At 45.1% G+C, this 20,352-nt stretch overlaps 1 protein-coding gene across 1 annotated transcript; it reads left to right on the forward strand.

Annotated features, from left to right (window-relative positions):
* The first annotated feature begins 11,578 nt into the window (after positions 1–11,578).
* Positions 11,579–20,001, forward strand: LOC142582845 (gamma-butyrobetaine dioxygenase-like). The gene is made up of 8 exons (XM_075692924.1): positions 11,579–11,680; positions 14,679–14,762; positions 15,489–15,646; positions 16,214–16,449; positions 16,976–17,226; positions 17,517–17,881; positions 18,844–19,112; positions 19,817–20,001. The coding sequence occupies exons 1-8, from the start codon at positions 11,674–11,676 to the stop codon at positions 19,893–19,895; spliced, it is 1,449 nt and encodes a 482-aa protein (XP_075549039.1). The 5' UTR covers positions 11,579–11,673; the 3' UTR covers positions 19,896–20,001.
* Positions 20,002–20,352: the final 351 nt, after the last annotated feature.

Here is a 20,352-nt window from a genome sequence, read left to right on the forward strand (position 1 = left end):
ATCTTAGCGCACTCGCCAGCGAACACAAAGCAACCGCAAACGAAGTTGTTTTGAAACACACTCGAGCGCTGACGTCAAAATGACGTAACTGCCATATCACCAACGAGGCCGCGGCTTTCCCGGGAATCTCCTAGCTCTTACACAAGCAGCTGAATCTCATGACTGTTCTCACTCGGGACAGTCTTGTGAGATCTTACTTCAAGTTGCCTTTGGCGGCAGGCGCGTTGGCAAAAGGACCTTCTTCCGTGGCTTTCTATTGGTCGCAGGCAACGTGCGTCGAAACATCCGCACTGACCTGTAAAGTGCTGCGGGCTGATTGTGTATTCTGAAACAGCAATCCTGCAGATAAGCTTAACGTGGCTGCAAACAATGCTCATTGCCACTGCGTCATAAACTACGCAGTAATGCATTGAAGGCCGAGGTTGACATCGCACAAGCTAACAAGCGTGAAAACGTTACTCATCGCAAGTATCTTCGTTGTTGGGCAATATACGACAACGTGCAATAGCAAATGATGCTTAAAACAAGACGGAGCACACGTAGGCATATCAGCCAAGGCACAAACACACATAAAATCAGCATACAATGCACTACAAATGATGTTGCTCAGAATTCGAGAGCCCTAACCCCAAAATTTTTTAAGCCTTCTGTTCACATTGTCAGGTCTCTGCCACACCATCTTCATTATCTCCAGAATAGCGTTTTCCTGAGCTCGTTGGTTGCACATAGCTCAATTGGTTTCCAGCAGAACGTTCTGAGACAGACAGGAAGAGACGACGTTACATGCTGGCGTGTGTCGTCGTCTCTTCCTGTCCGTCTCAGAACGTGTCAGAAAGATGCCCTGTACGCTTGACATTATTTGAAATAAATTAAACGTGCATCGCACTACTATGCGTTGTATTCAGGAGACAACGTTCATACCTAGTACTGTGTTTGCGCTGTCTTCGCTGACGTGGTAATGTTTGTTTAGTAACTGCATGTTTGTTGCTACATCATATTTACAGCCTATCAGTATAACTTACAGCAACCTGTGTGAACTCTCCAATGGAGTCGTTTTACCTTATGCTCGAACATATGCCAGCCCACAAGTGAGAAACAAGCCGTCTGTTAATCTCTGATAAAGTTCCATAAACAAGAACTCTGGCGCGATTTCCGTACTCATGATTGAGATATCCGTGTAATTTGGCAGCATTTGCCAGCGTTTGCCAGCTTTGCTTTTATCGACGTGCTCAAATAGACAGGAGGGCACATGGGGGATTCTGGGCCACTTTCCACGCCGCGACAGCCGAGCACAACAAAGGGGCCGCTCGGGAACCTCGACGGAGACGCAGAAGGATGGCAAACTCTAAAGGAGTGCGGAAGTTTTTCGCGAAGTTGCGCAGCATGTCCGCCGCGGAGCAGGACGCCCTTGGGGACCAGCGCGAGCCACAAGGCCAGGAAACCCCCTCGTGAAGGATGCGCACGCGAAAGAAAAAACACGGCCTGGTGTCCTTGGCTGCCCGTGACGTCACTGCTCACATGAATCCCCGTGTCGGCATTCGTAGACGCCGACAGTCGAGCACGAGTGCGAGCTAGACGGGGTTTATCACAGAATGCGAGTAAAGGAGGGGAGAGATAAACACGCGACCACTGGCGCCTGTGGTCGTGTGAGCGCGATGTGTGCGTTCACTTCAAGATGCCTAGCTGAGAACACATTACGCAGGCGAGCTGTAGTCTGGGCACTACACCTGAGCTTTCGCCACTATGTGGTTCCACCATTTTAGCTTCTCTGGTTGCAAGGGATTTGCGTACTCTCCGATTTGGTTGAAGAGAAAATGTCGCCGAATTTGACGCATGCGTGATGCTTAGAATAAAGAGCATCCTGTGTCGTAAAAGTTTCTACTGCGCTCGAGGTTGAGTCGCTTAAGATCTGAGGCGCAGTGATAAGCTACGAATGACCACGTGTATTTTTATGATCGCACTCCTTCGTCACAGTCTAGCACCAGCTGGAGCATTCACTCCATTGGCACATTGCTTTATTGCTTTGAAGCATAGGCAACGCCACCTGGAATATTAATTGGTGTGGGTGTTCAAAGAGATACTTTTCATCAGAAAGACATTGCTGTGCAAACTTACTAGAGATTACATTATCAGTACCAAGGCAACAAACACGCTTCCCCTGCACAAATAAACAACTGGTGATTGCGGCCCTATATCACAGAATACAACGAATACTGTATCAAACAAATGCTTATTGTGGAATACGAATAGAGAAGGGCAAAGCTAAAGAAACAACGGCAGGCTTGTCTGGTATACTTTGCGGAGTAATCTGTTTGACAAGCCCTTGAACGAGTGAGCTGGATGACACTGGGGCTCCCTGTCTATAGAGGTGACATCTCAAATACATGAGTCAGTTTTGTGAGCATGCGATGAAAAGTTGCAAAAGTCACGAGTGGGTGCAAGCGGAAACAATGAACACATGCACTTCGCGCTTTCCATTACTTTTTGTTGCGATGAAACCTGAAGGATAATGTATACCCATATCGTACGTTTTATGAAACACTCACTCCACCGCTTGTGTAGACTGTTGAAACTATCTTGTGGCAGCGTCAGTATTCTTGTCGCTAAGAAAAGAAGCATTCAAGATTGTATTATGCGTAGCTGATATAGAGGCACTAAAGGAATGACGAAAATTGCAACAATTTGGAATAGCTCTATCACTTTAAGTGCAGTGGAAAAAGAAAGGGGGGGGGGCGATGCTCGTAGAAAATCTGGACACGTCCTGAAATAGTTTTGCGTGATATCAGCCTGGTAGAATACTAAGAAAAAAGTGAGCTCATGTAATGGTCCAATATCAAATTACGTGCGTGATACACATGGATTATACGCCACACAGGCCCGAAAAAGAAGTTCAACGGTAAAGTCCAGATCGCGCACAGCACCATACGTGACTTCAGAAGTTCTACACTTTCCCCCTGGCTGCTTATTATTGTGCACTTTTTGCAAGTTATCCACACTACCGGCATTAATCTTTTACATCCCCTAAAGAAGTAGCATGTCACGTATGTGCTTTCATTTTTGTTGTCTACATGCCCTAAACTATTTGGCATCTGCTTCTGATCTTCCCGCTACACGTTCAGTGCGTCTCACGACTACAAAGGTCCCACAGAACTGGAAGAATGCCAACACTATACTAATCCACAAAAAGGGAGAGGTTAAAGAATTGGAAAATTATAGGTCCAATAGCTGACTTCCAGTATTGCATAAAATATTCACCAAGATAATTTACAATAGAATAAGGGCAGCACTTGACTTCAGTCAACCAAGAGAACAGTCTGGCTTCAGGAAGGGATATTGTACAATGAAAGAAATGGATGCCAGGTAAGAAATGGTAACGTAAGAAAGAAATGGATCAGGTAATCAAGAAATCTCCAGAGTACCATCTTCCTCTCTATATGGCTTTCATAGATTACGAAAAGGCATTTGATTCAGTAGAGGTACCAGCAGTCATAGAGGCATTACGTAATCAAGGACTACAGGAGGCTTACATAAATATCTTCGACAATATCTACAAAGGTTCCACAGCTACCTGAATTCTCTACAAGTAGAAAGATACCTATAAAGGAAGGAGTCAGACAAGGAGACACAATCTCGCCAATGCTATTCACTGCATGCTTGGAAGAAGTATTCAAGCTATTAAACTAGGAAGGCTTAGGAGTGAGGTTCAATGGTGAATATCTCAGCAACTTTCGATTTGCAGATTACATTGTCCTGTTCAGCAAAACTGAGGTCGAGTTACAACAAATGATTGAGGAGCTTAACACAGAGGTTGCCAGAGTGGGGTTGAAGATTATTATGCAGAAGGAAAAGGTAATGATCAATAGCCGGGCAAGGGAACAAGAGTTCAGGATGGCTAGTCAACCTCTAGAGTTTGTGAAGGAGTACGTTTACCTAGGTAAATTACTCATAGGGGACCCTGATCATGAGAAGGGGACTTAAAAAAGACCAAAATTGGTTATGAGTGCATACGGCAGACATTGTCAGATCCCGACTGGCTGACGGACTATTAGTGAAAAGAAAGGTATACAATCAATGAATTCTACTGGTGCTAACATATGAGGCAGAAACTTGGAGATTGGCAAAGAAGCTCGAGTACAAGTTAAGGACCACACAAAGAGTTATGGAACGAAGAGTGTTAGGCGTAACGTTAAGAGAAAGAAGAGAGCGGTGTGGATCAGAGAGCGAACGGGGACAGCTGATATCGTAATTGACATTAAGATAAAAAGTGGAGCTGGGCAGGTCATGCAATGCGTAGTTTAGATAACCGGCGGACCATTAGGGTTACAGAATGGGTGCGAAGAGAAGGGAAGCGCAGTCGAGTACGGCAGAAGGCTAAGTGAGGTGATGAAATTAGGAAATTTGCAGGCGCTAGTTCGACTCGGTTGGCGCAGCACAGGGGTAATTGGTGATCGCATCGAGAGGGCTTCGTCCTGCAGTGGACATAAAATAGGCTGATCATGGTGGGGATGAATTAAATATATTGAACTTAGGATATACACATTGGGTTTGTTTATAGCCTTTAGGAAAGCATTTAATTCAGTGCTTCATCAAGTTCTTACAGACGATGCGCGAGGAGCGGTTCTTAATGTAATGAAAGGCTATTTAAGAAACCACCCTTAGCATGAGTCACAGTGCATTGGCTTATACGGGAGGGGTCAATACTGGACCTTCTGTTGTTCATAATTTATACAAACGATCTCTGCGACTTAAAATGTTATCCCAAGCTAATAATATATGCAGATGACACTAATATTTTTTCAGCGTTCCATACATTCAATAACTTGAGCATCAGGTGAATAATTACCTAATAAGCTGGCAGGTTGGCTTGGTTTTTCAATTAATTTTTTTATTTGAAAAATACCTTACAAGGCCCCTACATGGGGATTGAGTAAGGGGGGCATAGAATCAAGTAAGTACATACAATCTAGTAATAATAATAAAAAGAACACCAGCCAAGTGCACAGCCTAAAAGTAGAGAAACATATTAGCTACATAAAGCAGTATACGAGTGCAATAAAAAGGAACTCTATGAGTTTGTAACAAACCTATTACAGTGCAAGAGAAAGGTAGGAAAAATAACACCGAACAGTGAGTGTGATATCGATGATTAACAAGGGTTAAGCGAGTTGAGTGGGTGCCTGAATTTTTCACGGCCAGTTTCCTCAACTGTATTGTAGGGAGGGGGGGGGGGCTGTTCCAGAGCCGAATGGCACGTGGAATTGCAGACGAGTTAAATGCTTCCGTTGTACCATAGATGCGCGTGAAGCTATGATGATTGTGTAATCTGTGCGACGTGTGCGATGACGTTTATAGGTGTAGGGAGCGTTTGTTAGTCTACTAAATTACAGCTAAATGTTGGTAAGACGAAGTACATATTATTCGCTTCAATCAAAAAGCCCCGTAAATGCACAGCAACTTTTGTTTGGTGGCACACAGAGCAGGTAAAGAGCCAGAAGTTCTCTTGAGTTTGGTTTACTAAAGCGTTGACGTGGAATACACATGTAGAAAAAACTAATAGAACTTAGTAGATTTGTTGGATGGCTATACAATTTTTTTAAATTTATTTGATACTGCTGATTTAGTTCAGGTTCACGCAGGGTGATAAGACAACACAGTAATAAAATGCATCAATCAGTTGAAACAGGCAACAACGGGTTATTCCAGTCTGTTATAGTTCGGAGAAAAAAAAAGAATACTTGTATACATCCGTCCGTGCAAAATAACGTGTTAGTGAATTCGGGTGATGGTGTCGAGTAAGCCTAGACATCAAACTAGACACATTGGAGCAGGATTAATTGATAAATCTCCATTAATGAGCATGGAAAGAAATCGAAATCTTAGGTTTTCCCTTCGCTGCTCAAGGATTTCGATGCCATTATCACTCATTGTTTGTGAGGGGAGAGTTTGACACTGCACGCCAACTGGTATCAAATGCAGTTAGAGGCAAACACCCAGACAGTCGCGTCACCGCCGGCGATCCACCCCGGCCGCTACCACAACTCGGACTATCACGCGCCGATAGGACCCTTTTACTCCGCCTCCACGTTGGTTGCTTCAACACAGCAGAGCGGATCTCCCGCCATTCAGGCGCAAATAGTCCTGTTTGCCACAATTGCACTACTGGTGTGAATGAAACTCTGAGTCGCATCCTTCTCGACTGCCCGGCATATAGCTCCGCTCGTTAAGTCCTAATCGCCTCCTATCGACGCCTTGGTCTCCCCACAGCCCGTCCTGAGGACTTTCTGTTTCCTAGGGGTTTTGCGGTTTTACTCAAAAGAGCCTTCCCAGCTATCGTTGAGTTCTTTGAGGCCTCAAACCTTTACACGCGGCCATAGGCCCCGTTTCTCGCTTCTTTTTTTTTTATCTTCACGGACTTACGCTCGCCTTCTTCCATCTTTATCTCTCGAAACTCTTTTATTCCCCTTACCCTTCCCCCGTGCAGTACTGTAGAGGTGACCTCCCAAGTGAGAGACAGTTACGGTACTGCACTTATCTCTTCTTTTCTCATTCCAAAGCCACTTACTACTACTCATATCACGAGAATTTTCGATACATGAATCGCACGGCTTTCTTCTGTACCCTTTCGAGACATTTAATATTTTGTTTAGTAAACAGGTCCCAAGCAACACATGCATATTCAAGTTTCGGTCTAATTAATGAATAATAAGCAAGCAGTTTTACGTTAGGTGGGGACTTCTTAAGTTTATGTCGCAAAAAATACAATTTAGGCAAGGCCGAAGAACAGATATTATCAATGTGTAAATTCCATGATAAATTGTTAGTAATTCAACCCAGACCTACCAAAATAGTTACAAAATGCATTATATTATGCTTTGTTTTATTCTAGAGTACATACTGCATTTTGGTATGGGGGGCAATCTACAATCTAATTATCAAAAACTACGAATTCTGAAGAAAGCACTTTTACGAGCATTCGAAGAATATCACGGCCTTATCAGGTACTGGTAAACTAAAATACTTTCTGAAAATTTTTAACGCTACAAGTAACACAACTATACTTTTAACAAGCGTTTACAACGTATTCTGCAAAACTATATACTATATATTAAATATATCAACTATATCAGCGCGTAAAAGGTACAACATATGTCAGCAACACAAAATAACACCAACTCTGGGGACAAATTATGGTGAACAACACATATCATACCAAGTACTTACATTGCTAAATCGCTTACATGGTCTCACGAATGCTGACCATATACTTGTAGTACCATTGTCAAGCCCATCCTGACACGTCCCAATATTGAGTTTGCACAAATAACGATGTATTTTATGTTTGCCTTGTCACACTGTCATTTTGCATTGCGTGATACAAATGTTTTTTTTTTTTCTTTATTTCACCTTCAGTACAAGTCAGATAACTTAGTTGTGTAAATGTTGACAATGTATCATGACTTAAGCCACAGTTGTGCTGTTTCTCCTTTTTCTTTCTTATGCTGTGAAAGATAATATTTTCTCACAATGATTAGAGGTGCAATATTATGTCATGCTCATCGGCCTGCATGCCGAAGTGTAATGGGAGCAGCGGCCTTTTGTCAGGCTATGTGGCCTTTAGCCACTGCTCCCGTTTCTGCAAGCAGGTGGGACAAATAAGCTTCAAACTTCAAGACATCAAAGCAAATAATGATTCCATGTTCACTGATGCCTGCGTCATGACTGAGCCTGAGTTTACTTCCGGCTGGAACAGTGCATGTCACACGCGATAAATAATAATATGTGTGAAAGCGCGTGCACGTATTACGATGAACGACGGTCATTTCTTATCGAGTTCACGCTCAGTGCATGATCACAAAGGCACAGCCTCCTAATGTATATGTAAACAAGATATCTCTGCCATTGTATCCCCTTCGGCTGCAACGGAATAAACATAGCTATGGAAATTTGGTCATTCAGTGAAAAATCACGTAGCCGAACGATTATCTTGGCAAAAAGGAGGTCATGCACATCGACGTTCTTTTCTCTTCCAACAACGCACGCGAATCGGGTCGCAGAAGATTCTGATTCCGGGGATATCTTGACCTTAGTATTCGCTATTTGCTGGCTAAGCTTGCTACCGCCCAAAGTTGTATGTAGAAACAGTTGGGAAAACGGCACGAAAAACTGTAGGGAGCAGACACACAATACACATGAGGGCACTGACTCACAACTATTATTTATTGCCATCACCCATACATTTGCATGTGCCACAATCACATTATTACGAATTCACAATCTGCTTTGACAGGACCAGTTCAGAAAACCTATGATAAAACATTCTTTTAAAAATGTCATTTATGAAATCTCTACAAGTATTATTTATCATAGGTTGTCGGACTCGTCCTGTTAAAAAATGAAATCTTCAAACGAATGTTTTTAACATAGGTTGTCTGAATTGGCCCTGTCAAAGCAGATTGCGAATCCGCAGTTACTCGATTGTGGCACATGCAAATGTATGGGTGATGGCAATAAGTACCTTGTGAGTCAGCACTAGTCATGTGTGCAATGCGTTCATGTCCCCGTGTTGTTTAGCGCTGCTTTCCCATCCGTTCGAGCATGAACCAATCGGCTCACACAAAAGTTCTGCTTGTATGTACAGTCTCACAAACCAGGTTGCCCCAGCTCTCTTCGTTGATCAAGGCGCAAGTGGTTAATATGTCTGCTGTTTCTGCTGAAAATGCCTGTGGACATGATAAGAGTAAATAGAACTAACGGAAAAGTATTCATGTCTCCATTCGATGCAGCATGCTCCCCTTTGCTATAGTGTGAAATCTTACCATGCTTGACTTGCGCCCTTGTTTTAACACGGGCCCGTTTATTTTTTATTCATATTAACAGGCGAAAAATACAGGTGGACCAGTATGACCACGGGTCCTTGTACCACGACGTCCAGAATATATGTTAATATGCTACGCTCTTCGTACGCCTTCTGTAACATGATTTTTCCTAGCTGTTTTAACGAACGTGATCGAGTTTTCATGAAGACATTGTAGTGCGGTTGATGTGTCTCCTCATTTGTTTAATTATAACCACTGGTGGATGTCAGAGAGCATCAATGAAGTCATTGCTGAAGTAACTATATTTAGTAAGTATCTACTTAGGGGCCGTTTTGCAAATTTGAAACTTAATCCAGTCAGCATTCAACACATGCTGAACTAATAATAACCTTGAAACTTTCACAAGATTTGATATTATCGTTCGCGAAATCTTGGAGAGAGTGCACAGGTGTTCCACGCACTTTCGTCTTGAAGTTGCGCAAGGAAGGCTTTGCCCTGTATATTTATGCTACGCAATCTTCGACAGTCTACTACAATTAGGCCTCCACATTGATCCACGACACACTTTCGCAGATGCTGTTGCTAATTGATCTTTGGTTATCAGCTTGATCTCAAGATCCTACGCATTTAAAACATTTCAAGCTATTCTTTCAAACAGACAGCAAGATTGGTTGCTACCAAGTTTAAACCGTTCGTTCACATTTCGCGTGATTTCTTGTTCCCATTCTTTTACTGCGTGCTAACAGCTCACGTTAGACAGAGTATAGTGAATACTTTAGCAACAAGCGCACGCTCGTGCTGAAAGAGCGAGAAAGAGAAATCACTTATATATTGCGGAAACTTGAAAGAAAAAAAATTCATTCCCAGTTGGTAGTGTTTCCCGCGCGTCCTGATCAGCAGAATAAAGTTTACATTCCGCAGACATTGCTCATTGCAGCGGCTGTCACACGTAGCGCATATACTCAGACTATTCGCCGGGCGGTGAAGCAATATTGATTCAAGGTAGGTAAGTTTTTTTCTCGGTAGACGGAGCCTGTATAATGTAGCCATCCGTTTCACTCCATTCTATTCCTTCCGTATCATTTACCACTTACGAAATGTCGGTCGCGACGAAAACATAGGCGAAGCGCAACTCGGACCGCAGACGAACAACCGTAAATAATTGGAGTGCAATGTTTAAATTCTTGCATCGCATATTTCTGACGCCAGCCTTTCCGCGTCTTTCTCTTACATAACTCGCACGTAAGTATAATCTCTGAGCCACCGACACGCGTCTATTTGTGGTGAGCAACTGCCTCTCTAATATCGACAATAAGCGCGTTACTCATTCTAAACCGACACCTGCGAGGCAGAGACGCAGTTCACCTGCAGCACGAGAGGCCAATTCATCGACGATACCTTTACAGCAACACGATGCTAGAAAGAGAACGCACAAGGAGTCGCGATGGTCGGCACAGCGTTCGGCCCGCCGGCGAAGCGAACGGGTTTCGTAAGCGGACTCTGGCCTGTCGCTGCAGCTGCGCGCTATCGGCTCCCAGCAATGACGCTGCGTGTTTGTCTTCGTGCGCGTCGACAACCCCCCAGCAACACGGCCAACTGGGTCAGAGAAGGAAATGGCGACTCGCCTGTGGTGCGAAAGAGCCGACTCCGTATCGCAACTTCTCCCCCAGCATTTTCTCACTCTCGCCGCACTCCAAGGTCGGGGAACACCGTCGGCGACGTCGCTTGAACTAGCGGCTGTTTATCCGTCACGCCGCTGTTGCTCAAGCGATGATTCTGGTGCAAGCAAACAGAGCGGACGAAAAATAAGATAGAGCGTGAACAACAAGAAAGAAAAACAACGCCTCTCGGTAACGTTACCGAAAGGCCCTTGTTTTTGTGAGGTAAGAGCTGAATGCAAACAGGTGTGTGGAGGGACGTTATATGGGAAATTTATCAGCGAAGCATTGAAATTCATATCCGGCAGAGTTGAGGTTGTTTACCGGCCGTTGGGAACAAGAGCAGAGAGGGACATAGCGTCGGAAGCCCGTCTCGCGCTCCGATAAAAGAATATCAAAACACTCTCTTGATGTACTTAAGTTACCGCAAGGCTTTACACACTACAGTTATGCTAGAAACGCTGGAAAGCGCGCAGAAACAATTGAGGGAGATAAAACAAAAAATTTGTGAAACATGCAAGATCTACGCTGGTGTAAAGTAACGTGAAGTGTCGGTCAAGCGTCTGAGAAACGAGCTTTATGGGGAGCGGGGGGGGGGGGGGAGGCTAAAATTGTCTCATATAGTTACATTTGCAATAGCAACCGACTATGCCAATAACCTTGCTCTGGGTGAAGAGAGGAAAATACAACTTTCACCTGGCGCTCCTGGCAAACCTGCGTAGTGCTCGTGATTAATTGTGCGAATTTGAGCAGTGTATGGCGCCAACCAGACGTCACTGTTCCACATCCTGTGAAATTAGCCACGTCTAGCTCTCAATGTTTTCGCACGCTGACAGCCGCCCGGCTTCAGCATCACGTATGCGGAACCCGCGACGACTTGCCGAGCAACGCGCGCGCGCGCGCGTCGTCGGGACGGCGGTTATCTCTCCCTTTCTCTCTAACGCGAGCAGCGAGAGCGCTCGAGAAACTTCGAGAGACACGGAGAAATGAGAGCGGGAGAAGGATTCCTCGGACATGGCGGCGAGAGAAGCGCTAGGCGAAGGTTGTGTTGGTCACGTGGTTCACGGTCCAGTCTCTGATTGGCGGCCCATCCGCATAAAGAATGGTGGACCCTGGAGGTTTTTTCAAACCAGGTTGAACTCCAGTGCAGAGCTGACCACCCCATACATGAAAAGTTGGCAGAGCGAACTTTTGCAACCATGGAAGGTGAGTACACGTGCTCGTGTGCTTTTACCTGTGAACTGAAAGCAAGTGTTTATGCAAATCATGTCAATTATGCGCTAAGGCGATATATCTGACTCCCTTTAAGCAACATTGGAGATTAGCTCGTGGGGCTACCAAGGCCTAGGTCAATGCCCTCCTCCTCAAGTCATAGATTGTACAGTGTTTGCATATGAACGTTAAGATGCCTTTCCGAGGAATGCTCAAGCACGATGTTTCTGTTTCTGAAATCCAGTTATGCGTAGCAGTCGGAGGCATGTTCAGTTAACATTACAAGCGGCTCCGGAAGCAGGGGAACTCCTACACAATGAGCTTCACGGAGTGACGTTCTGAGGATGCGCTTGCAAGTTTCGCATTTCTTGGTATTCCGTCCTGAGTGTTTGTTTGCGTCCATATCGCAGCCGTGTATCAGGCCACCTTCACTTCATAAATAACAAAAAAATATTGACACGCATATTGAAATGACTACACACAGAGAGCCAAAGTTCGCAAATAAGGATATCTTGTGGCATACGACGAAAGGCTCCTCCGTAAAAGGAAAGAAAAATCTGCAGTTATTCGCTGAATATTTGAGTCTAAGTATAACAACATGCCTTGAGCATCCTTTGTGACTGCATAGAAATGACTTCTTTATACGTCCAAGGAATTCATAACGAAGTGAAAATATGAAATCGTGGATGAAACTGAATATAGCCACATAATCAAATTTCTTAAATGACTGATGTCGCTCTCTGTAGTCCAAAGCTTGTTTGACGCATCGTGCAGTCAACCGACCAGCTCGAAGTGAATTACCTAGTCGCTAATGGCGCCTATGTTACGCAACCCATATTGCGCACGTGTGTTTTCACAAAACAGGCGCGCAGGTCACAAACACTCCACATTATGCACATTATTTTTTAGTTTTTTCAAGTTTGCCTCAGAATCGGGCGTAGTGCCAAGCGCTTCCTCTGAATCTCTTCCATTGGACCGATTCCAAGCTATCCCCTTTGATTAAAGTCGAGCGTTAAGCATGATTTCGCACAATGGCTTTGCTCGCGAAGCCACTCGAGAGCATGTAAAGATGTCCGGAGGAGCGTGACCTCACGTTCCCTTGACGCCGAGGCACAAAATCCCGCACGCTATGAGCACAGCAACGACGGCTGGCATATTGCCGACATGGTTTTCTTCCCTGTCGGAGCACCGGCAAGGGGGGGGGGGAGGGGGGGGAGAGGAGGCTTGAAGTATACATGTTATCACTGTTGCTTGAGTCCGCAGCTGAAACGATATGTGCGCTTGCTCAGCGAGTCTCTGTTTGCTGGTTTTATGGCAACTCAATCGCTGTTACATCACTGAGAGCACAGGCGGCTAGACAACGATAAGGGAGGCCCCCTCCCCTCCTCTTGAGACGCGTCCCTTGGACTACCGAAGGGAGAGAGGCGGTGCCGGTACTCACCTTGCTTTGCAAAGTTGATGTGCTCTTAGACTCGGGACAGGGGTGGCGGCATCCGCCGTTTAAGACATATACAACGTGGGGCGAACTTGTCTGCCCTTGCCGCTTCAGCCTCCTTATGGCAATGACGACACAGAAGAACGCGTAAAAGTGGGTGAATATCTACTAGAAAAGCGATGCCACAGTTTTATCAGGGTGCTGAGCACGCAGATTTTATTATCGGGTCAAGGACGTAGGATAAGAAATCCACAAGTAAACAGGGCTGACTTCAAGTCTGCCGCCTTATATTTAATGCCGCTATCCAAATTCCCATGCTTTAAAGCCGAATGTTTACCTATAGAACGCTCTATGGATTTTAGAGTAATATCATATTGTCGTCTGAATACAAATGCAAGAATGGTCGTCAATGAAGGGATCCACTTTGAACCGGTTCGGTTTACAACCATGAACTATGGCGCGATATGTACCGTTCGGCACTGAACACGACACTTAGTGCTGTCAAATATATTGTGACAACAAGCAATTGTTCTTCCTAACTGACTGCTTTGCTCTATCCGTAAGAGTGTGCTCGTGTTACCATCGCTAGAGAGCTAAATGATAAGCAGTGGCATGAGTAAATTGTGCCCCGAAGACCATCAAGTGCCTGTCAACATGGCCCTCGCTGCACTTTTAACCCTGGGCATCCCTGCCGGAGAGTTATGTCGTTCACCGTCCCCATACTAGCGGCGCTATCGCTCATTATCACGAGGACGTCACACTCTAACGGTTCCACAGGAAAGCCTCGGTTCGGCAGGCGGCATACGTGACACACGAATTATCTCACACGTCCTTGTCTTTTATCATTGCATTGTGTTGTGCCGGAGTGAACGTCGAATGCAGTCCAAAGGGCACGCGACCTGCAACGTAACAATGGGCTAGGAGACAACAGCTACTGAGCTCAGAAGCGCTGAAGACTGTAATCTTGCAATTATTTAATTATTGGTCGCAGATAACTGGTGCGTTGATAAGCCATTGAATAGGAGTTAGCATGTCATGAACATTTTCTTACAGTCATTTGACCGGAAAGGTCAGAGGGTATCTGACGGTAGGCTTTGTTAGCGGCAGGCATTTGTTCATCACTGTGATTAGAGGCTGCTTGCACAGGTAATCATAGAAACAGCCATTGTACCTACAGGTTTTGGTAGCGTTCCTGGAAATAAATTCTGCTTTTATAGGAATGCCCTGTGGAGTACCTTGATTTATGTGATAAAATACACTCCCTACGTGACCCTTGCACATTTCGAACTGCCACCGCGAGTGTACTTCACAAGCAGACAAATCTTAGATCACCAGGTGAAAAGCATAGCATTCTTTCTCCATATACAAGGAGGGGAAGCTAGTTATATCAGGCCGTAATAAACATACAGAGAGAGAATGAGAGAGAGAGAGAGAGAGAGAGAGAGACAGAGAGCGACTATGTGAACTGCATTAAGAAATGTTGCTTTACACTACATATTGCTTTTCAACGTCTTTTTAATAAGGCGGATTACTATATCAGACTGTTTCTTTCCCCAGTTTGCAGGAAAATCCTTCTTTCTGGAACCGGGAGGCACATCATTCAATGCCGTTCCTCCGGTGTCACGATCACCAAAGCTACAGGTAAGTGACTACCTTACATGTGGAACATTTCTAAGGCCAAATTTTCATAAATCTTCAGTTGTACAAGGTTTACTGACTTAATGTGAATATCACTCATTTTGGGAATTAATCATAGTAGTAGTCATATGGGCACACACATTTTGGGAATTAGTCATAGTGGTAGTCATATGGGCACACACACTTATGTGGTCACCCGTGGAAGGAGCGAGAGAAAAACAAGGTTTTGGATTCTAAAAAATATTTACATGTGCATTAAAATGTTCTTTTCTGCAAACATACCTATGTAAGGGACCTAGAGTGCCCAATCAAGGGACCACGTGCCCGAGCTTCTGTCCTTATCTGCTCGTTATGACAGACATTACTACGTATTCATATGAGCGGTGTAACTTTTTTGCAGCCCCCCCCCTCCCCTCGCTCCAAGTGTAGTCAAGTCTAAACTAACCTCAAAAGCGCTGGGTATTACACATAGAAATTATCTGCTGGCACAACAACTAATATTGCCAGTCGGCAACTCACGCAAGCGTTGTTCCAAATCGTTTTTTCTTTCGAGCTGTCAAATAGTTTCCTCTATGTCATAACGACCTGCTCCTCAGACGTCAAGGCTAACACGCTAACAAAGGCGCACATGCAAACATGCATAGCTCCGAAAGTCATATTCGCTCAGCATGTCTACCGTGAAAGTCGTGGCTCTGAGTGATCTTACCTTTGCTTCTGTCCATCCCCCAGCGGCAAGACCGTCTCGTCATATGAGCACCGTTCTCGCCGAAGAGCATGAAGAAATCTCACTTCCCCCACCAAAAATCAAAGATGTGTACAAATCCAGCGAGAATACCCTCTGCGTCACCTTCTCCGACAACAGCAAATGCCAGTTCAGCAGCACTTGGGTGAGTATCATCGCGGCTGTATTACGCCTAATAGTGTAAAACAAATTTTTTTCATTTGAATACAGCATAAATTACAATCGATCGCTATCTTCCAGCAGTAGGCACGTTAACTGCTGTAATGCAGTGAAATCGAAGACGCAAACGAACAAATTGTGTAGGTGTATGGCCCTATGCGTTCTTTACGGTAGAATTAGTGGCCCATAAACATGCACTAGGGCCACACAATGTAACGGTGGCACCATGATGTTTAACAGTGGCGCCACACACATCCCTTCTCGTTGTTATCTGGCTACTATCCTGCAAGCACCTAAACACTTCGTGTGCTAATTAGGAAAAAAAGCATGACATGGGTGCAAGAATGCGTGTATATCAAAAGGTTGAAATAAACAGTAAAACACAGAGCACAAAGTCAACACCAGGGCTACAACTCTCACTGAAGCTTTAGCTAAAACATTGGAGATTTTGAATAAATTTTGAATTGTTGCTTGAAATTACAAAGAAAGACAGTGTGACCAACTACAACCAAGGACAGTCGTAATAAATATATTTCTGTTCCTCCTCTGACAGCTGCGAGACAGCTGCCGGTGCCAGGCGTGTGTGCACCCTCCGACGCAAGAAAAGCAGCTGAACAGCGCCCAGATCGACCCAAAGATCCAGCCGCTCTCCTGGGACGTCGAGAACAACGCGCAGCTTCTGGAGGTCTTCTGGCCGCAGTCAGCACGCAGGCCGCCTCATGCCAGCACCTACTCTGCAGAGTGGCTCCACCAGTTCTCCCAACTGTTCCAGCCCAAGGAGCGAGAAGCGTAAGTCATCAAATTCTGCCTATTGCGAAGCTGCATGCTACGTAGCAGTGACGCCCCGACCTCAACGTGTTGGGACCTCTGAAGAGACATAGGCACACAAACAATGAAAGCATGAATTAAATACATCAAGTGACCTAGACTTCTTAAACTGCAGGATCGCTATTCGCCCCACGAAGCTGATAGATTCAAATCTCAATCTGTAATATTAGAACTCTTCGTGAAATGTAACTCGCCGCAGTAGCTGATGGACTATTTTTCTATTCTGTGACTGAGAATTCGCGCAACCGTTTACTTTTTACAACCGTCCTTCTATATACTGAAAGGTTGCACGAAGGTCTACCTATAGCCTAGCAATATACAATTCAATCGTGTAACACCTCGAGCCATACGAATAATAATTTTGTGGTCGTTAAATGGCTCATGGTAGCCACATCGGACTATTTCAGACACTCTTCCAAAATTAACATCTCCCGTGACTTCGTTTCTCGCATTAAAAATTTGTTCTATTCCATTTAATAACTTGCAGAGTACCAAACACCTTTAACGTGGCGGCCGCCCCTCCTGCTTCCGCTGCCGAGCCCATGGCTGTGCCGCAGCCGCACGATGACATCAAGGATGAGGCTTACACAAACAAGAAATCTTCCGTGATCCTGTGGAACCGTGACGAGATAGAAGAGAACCCGCCTGAACTGGAGTACGAAGACTTCATGGGTACGCGAGCTGGTCTCAAGAAGATGCTCAAGAACGTCTGCAAGTACGGCATCTCCGTCCTCAAAGGTAAGCTTTCCGCACTTGCTTTTCTTTACATACACAAACAAGCAATAAAATTAGTACACATTTGTACATCAGTATCCAGCGTGAGAAGTGAAAATAGTGGCTGTCACCATAAGAATGCAGTAGAGACAGTATACTTTAGATGTCTTGATTTCGGGACACTAATATTATAATCATTGCGAGCTATATACATGTATGGTTTCGGTTGAACACAAGAATGAAATCGTTTTCGTGCGTGCAATTTTGTTTACGGCGAGCTTAAAACCTTTCTTCGTACTCCTCGCTGTCCTTAGGAGTGCCCCTCCACGAGCACGAGATCATTAGCGTCGCACGGCGCATGGGCTACATCCGAGAGACCGGCTACGGCTTGACCTACGACGTGCGCTACAACGCTGACCCGAAGACCCACTTGTCGTACACGGGAGTCCAGTTCGGCCACCACACCGACCTGGCGTACCGGGAACGGGCACCGGGCGTGCAGCTCCTGCACTGCCTCAGGGCTGCCGACCCAGCCACCTGCGGCCAGAAGGCCGGCGGCAAGTCTTTCTTCGTGGACGGCTTCTACGCGGCTCAGTGGCTACGCTACAACTACCCCGAGCACTTCAAGATTCTCTCGACGACACAGGTCGTGTTCTCATTCCTGGACGCCGAGAGAGACGTGAGTATGCCGTGAGAAGGTTATAGATGTAGCAGCTTCCTTTAAGTAACGTGATAAGACTGAATGCGCCAAATCTTCACGGTGATTTGCGAGGAATGCCGTAGTAAAGGTATCCGTACTAATTCTAATCGCCGGAGGTTTAACGTGCAGTTAAATTTCAATATGCGGGCGTTCTGTTGCATGCGGCTCCAAGATGAAAGCTGTCGCCATGGCAAGTAATTGAACGACCACATGCACAGCAACAGAACTCTATAGTGAGAAATCGGCGCGGGTAGCTTTCTTGGAACTCTTACACGAAAATAAAAAGATGTATATCATCAAAGGTAGGGAAAACGTGCAGGCTAAGCAGCTTGCTGACAGTTTTGTAGCCTGTTACAATAAGGCAATGTTAAGACGAGCGCCGTAGTCCTTCCTTATTGAAATACACGAAGACATTTAACAGATATGGATCTGGCAAATGTCACTATGGTCGTTTACTCAAGAGTTAGGTCTCTTGCAATATGAAGCGCTGTTTAGCTTATTAACTTTGCTTAAATACAAGTGAACTCATGCATGCCTCCAGGGAACTGTGTCAACTCCAAGCGTGGCATGTTTAGTGATCAATGGAACAGTGAAACAGTTTCGCGAGAGAAGCTGCTTTAAGTAACACGCTCCTGTTTTCCTGTTCTACAGACGACAGCATAAAGCGTTGCCAATTATGCAACACTGGGCCAAAATGACTACACTACTTTAGCACCATGCTCTCTGAACTATGAATGCATTAAAACGCTAAGTTATGAAAGCCAGCTACGCAATAAAGTAACAAAGGATGATCGTAACTTTAAGGGCTCACACTTTACTTTTCTTGGATAAACAATGGACGCAGGGGAACAAAAGAAAATAACAGACAAACGTGGAAGCTCATAAAAACAGCCAACACCAACCGATCGATTGAAAAACGTTTTGCTCCGATATTTACGCAGAGGTGGTTCCGTGAATCGTGGCCTGTGATAAGCGTCGACTACATGGGCAAGCTGAAAGACATCCACTTCAGCCTGTTCTCGATGAGGCCGCCGCTGCTGCCCCAGGACCAGGTGGCCACCTACTACGAGGCACTACGGCTGTTTGCACAGCGCATCGAGCAGAGCACGCTCCAGTACTCCTTCTACCTCAGTCCCGGTGATCTAGTCGTGATGAACAACCGCAGGATCTTGCACGGAAGGACAGGCTTTGACCCCACAAAGGTTGACAGGTGAGAGAACGCTAGAGAATGTCGCGAACGGGCTAGTGATACCGTCTATGCTTATTAAAACCACGCACAAACGATTTGCATCCCGTGCGTCAAATATGACATCCTTTTTCTTTCCTTTTACCTTGGTACGAAAGCTGTCACGGCACTACTCGTAAACAGACACGCGGCTGTGCCTGTGACTCTCTTCGTACCAATATTCAAAGAAAAAAGTGAGCTGCCTTTTAGCGACCTCCCACGTAGACTCATATTACCGTTGCTGGCTGTCTCCGTTTCATTAATCAAGATAATTAGTATATATGCATTATGGTAGGGAAAAATGCCTGTAACTTGCAAAACAATGCGTAAAGCATCCGGAAGCTCAGCGGTTCATACTTCATTTATCAGACGACTTTTCAGTGATCCCCGCATCAACTTAAACTTTACACTTCAATAGATTAGGAGAGCCGTTGCGAAGGCCGCGTAGCTAAATTTGATAAAGAATTCGGGAGAAACTGAGTCTGAAATGAGAAATATCGTGGCAAATGCAACTTAAATAAATGCGGGAGGAAACCTAAATGACATTATATGCGGGAGCGGATAAATTAAGCTATCACAAGAATTTCCTTAGCCATAAGGCATGTAGTGAGTTTCTTTGGAAAGCGTTATTTCCAAGTGTGTCCTCGAAACGTGATTTAGCTATATTTATGTCGTTTGATTTGTTGCAGGCACCTGAAAGGCTGCTACATGGACCTCGACGAACTGAAGTCCCTTTATGAGAAGATGCGGAAAGATGACGCTTTGTAAATATACATCCACTCACCCATGTACATACATGCAAATCATCATCGTAGGTACCATATATAATAATACGTAGTGGGATCGGTTCAATAAAAAGATACTTATCCCCAAATTCAGATTGCCTTCATTTATTTTGCGGCGACAGCAGTCTATTGCTCACCGCTGAATTTTCTTCGCCTTTGCCTCTGTCAATTCCGTTACGCTGACTACGACCCAGGTGGTCTACGACGTTATTCCTTCATCATCAGGCCGTCTTATCGTCCCGAGCTTCAACTTCACACTAAGGCGAAAAAAACGAGAACTTTATTTGCCAAGGGTGCCACATTGCTCGCAGCGAACGAGCCTATATATTGCAGAAAGCCATCTGACACAAAGGTGCCAGGGAGCCCAAATCTGTTCTGCGTAAGCAGTCATCAAAACAGCGCGTGATATTCACTGGTGTTATAGTGCCGCTGTTGTCATA

Source organism: Dermacentor variabilis, chromosome 5 (assembly GCF_050947875.1).
Source record: "Dermacentor variabilis isolate Ectoservices chromosome 5, ASM5094787v1, whole genome shotgun sequence".
Taxonomy (NCBI): domain Eukaryota; kingdom Metazoa; phylum Arthropoda; class Arachnida; order Ixodida; family Ixodidae; genus Dermacentor; species Dermacentor variabilis.

What these genes read in the sequence shown, in the direction of transcription:
- LOC142582845 (XM_075692924.1), top strand. An exon ending in TCCTGGACGCCGAGAGAGAC is followed by an intron (nt 17,882 to 18,843) that starts GTGAGTATGCCG and finishes ATATTTACGCAG; the next exon opens with AGGTGGTTCCGTGAATCGTG. An exon ending in GACCCCACAAAGGTTGACAG is followed by an intron (nt 19,113 to 19,816) that starts GTGAGAGAACGC and finishes GATTTGTTGCAG; the next exon opens with GCACCTGAAAGGCTGCTACA.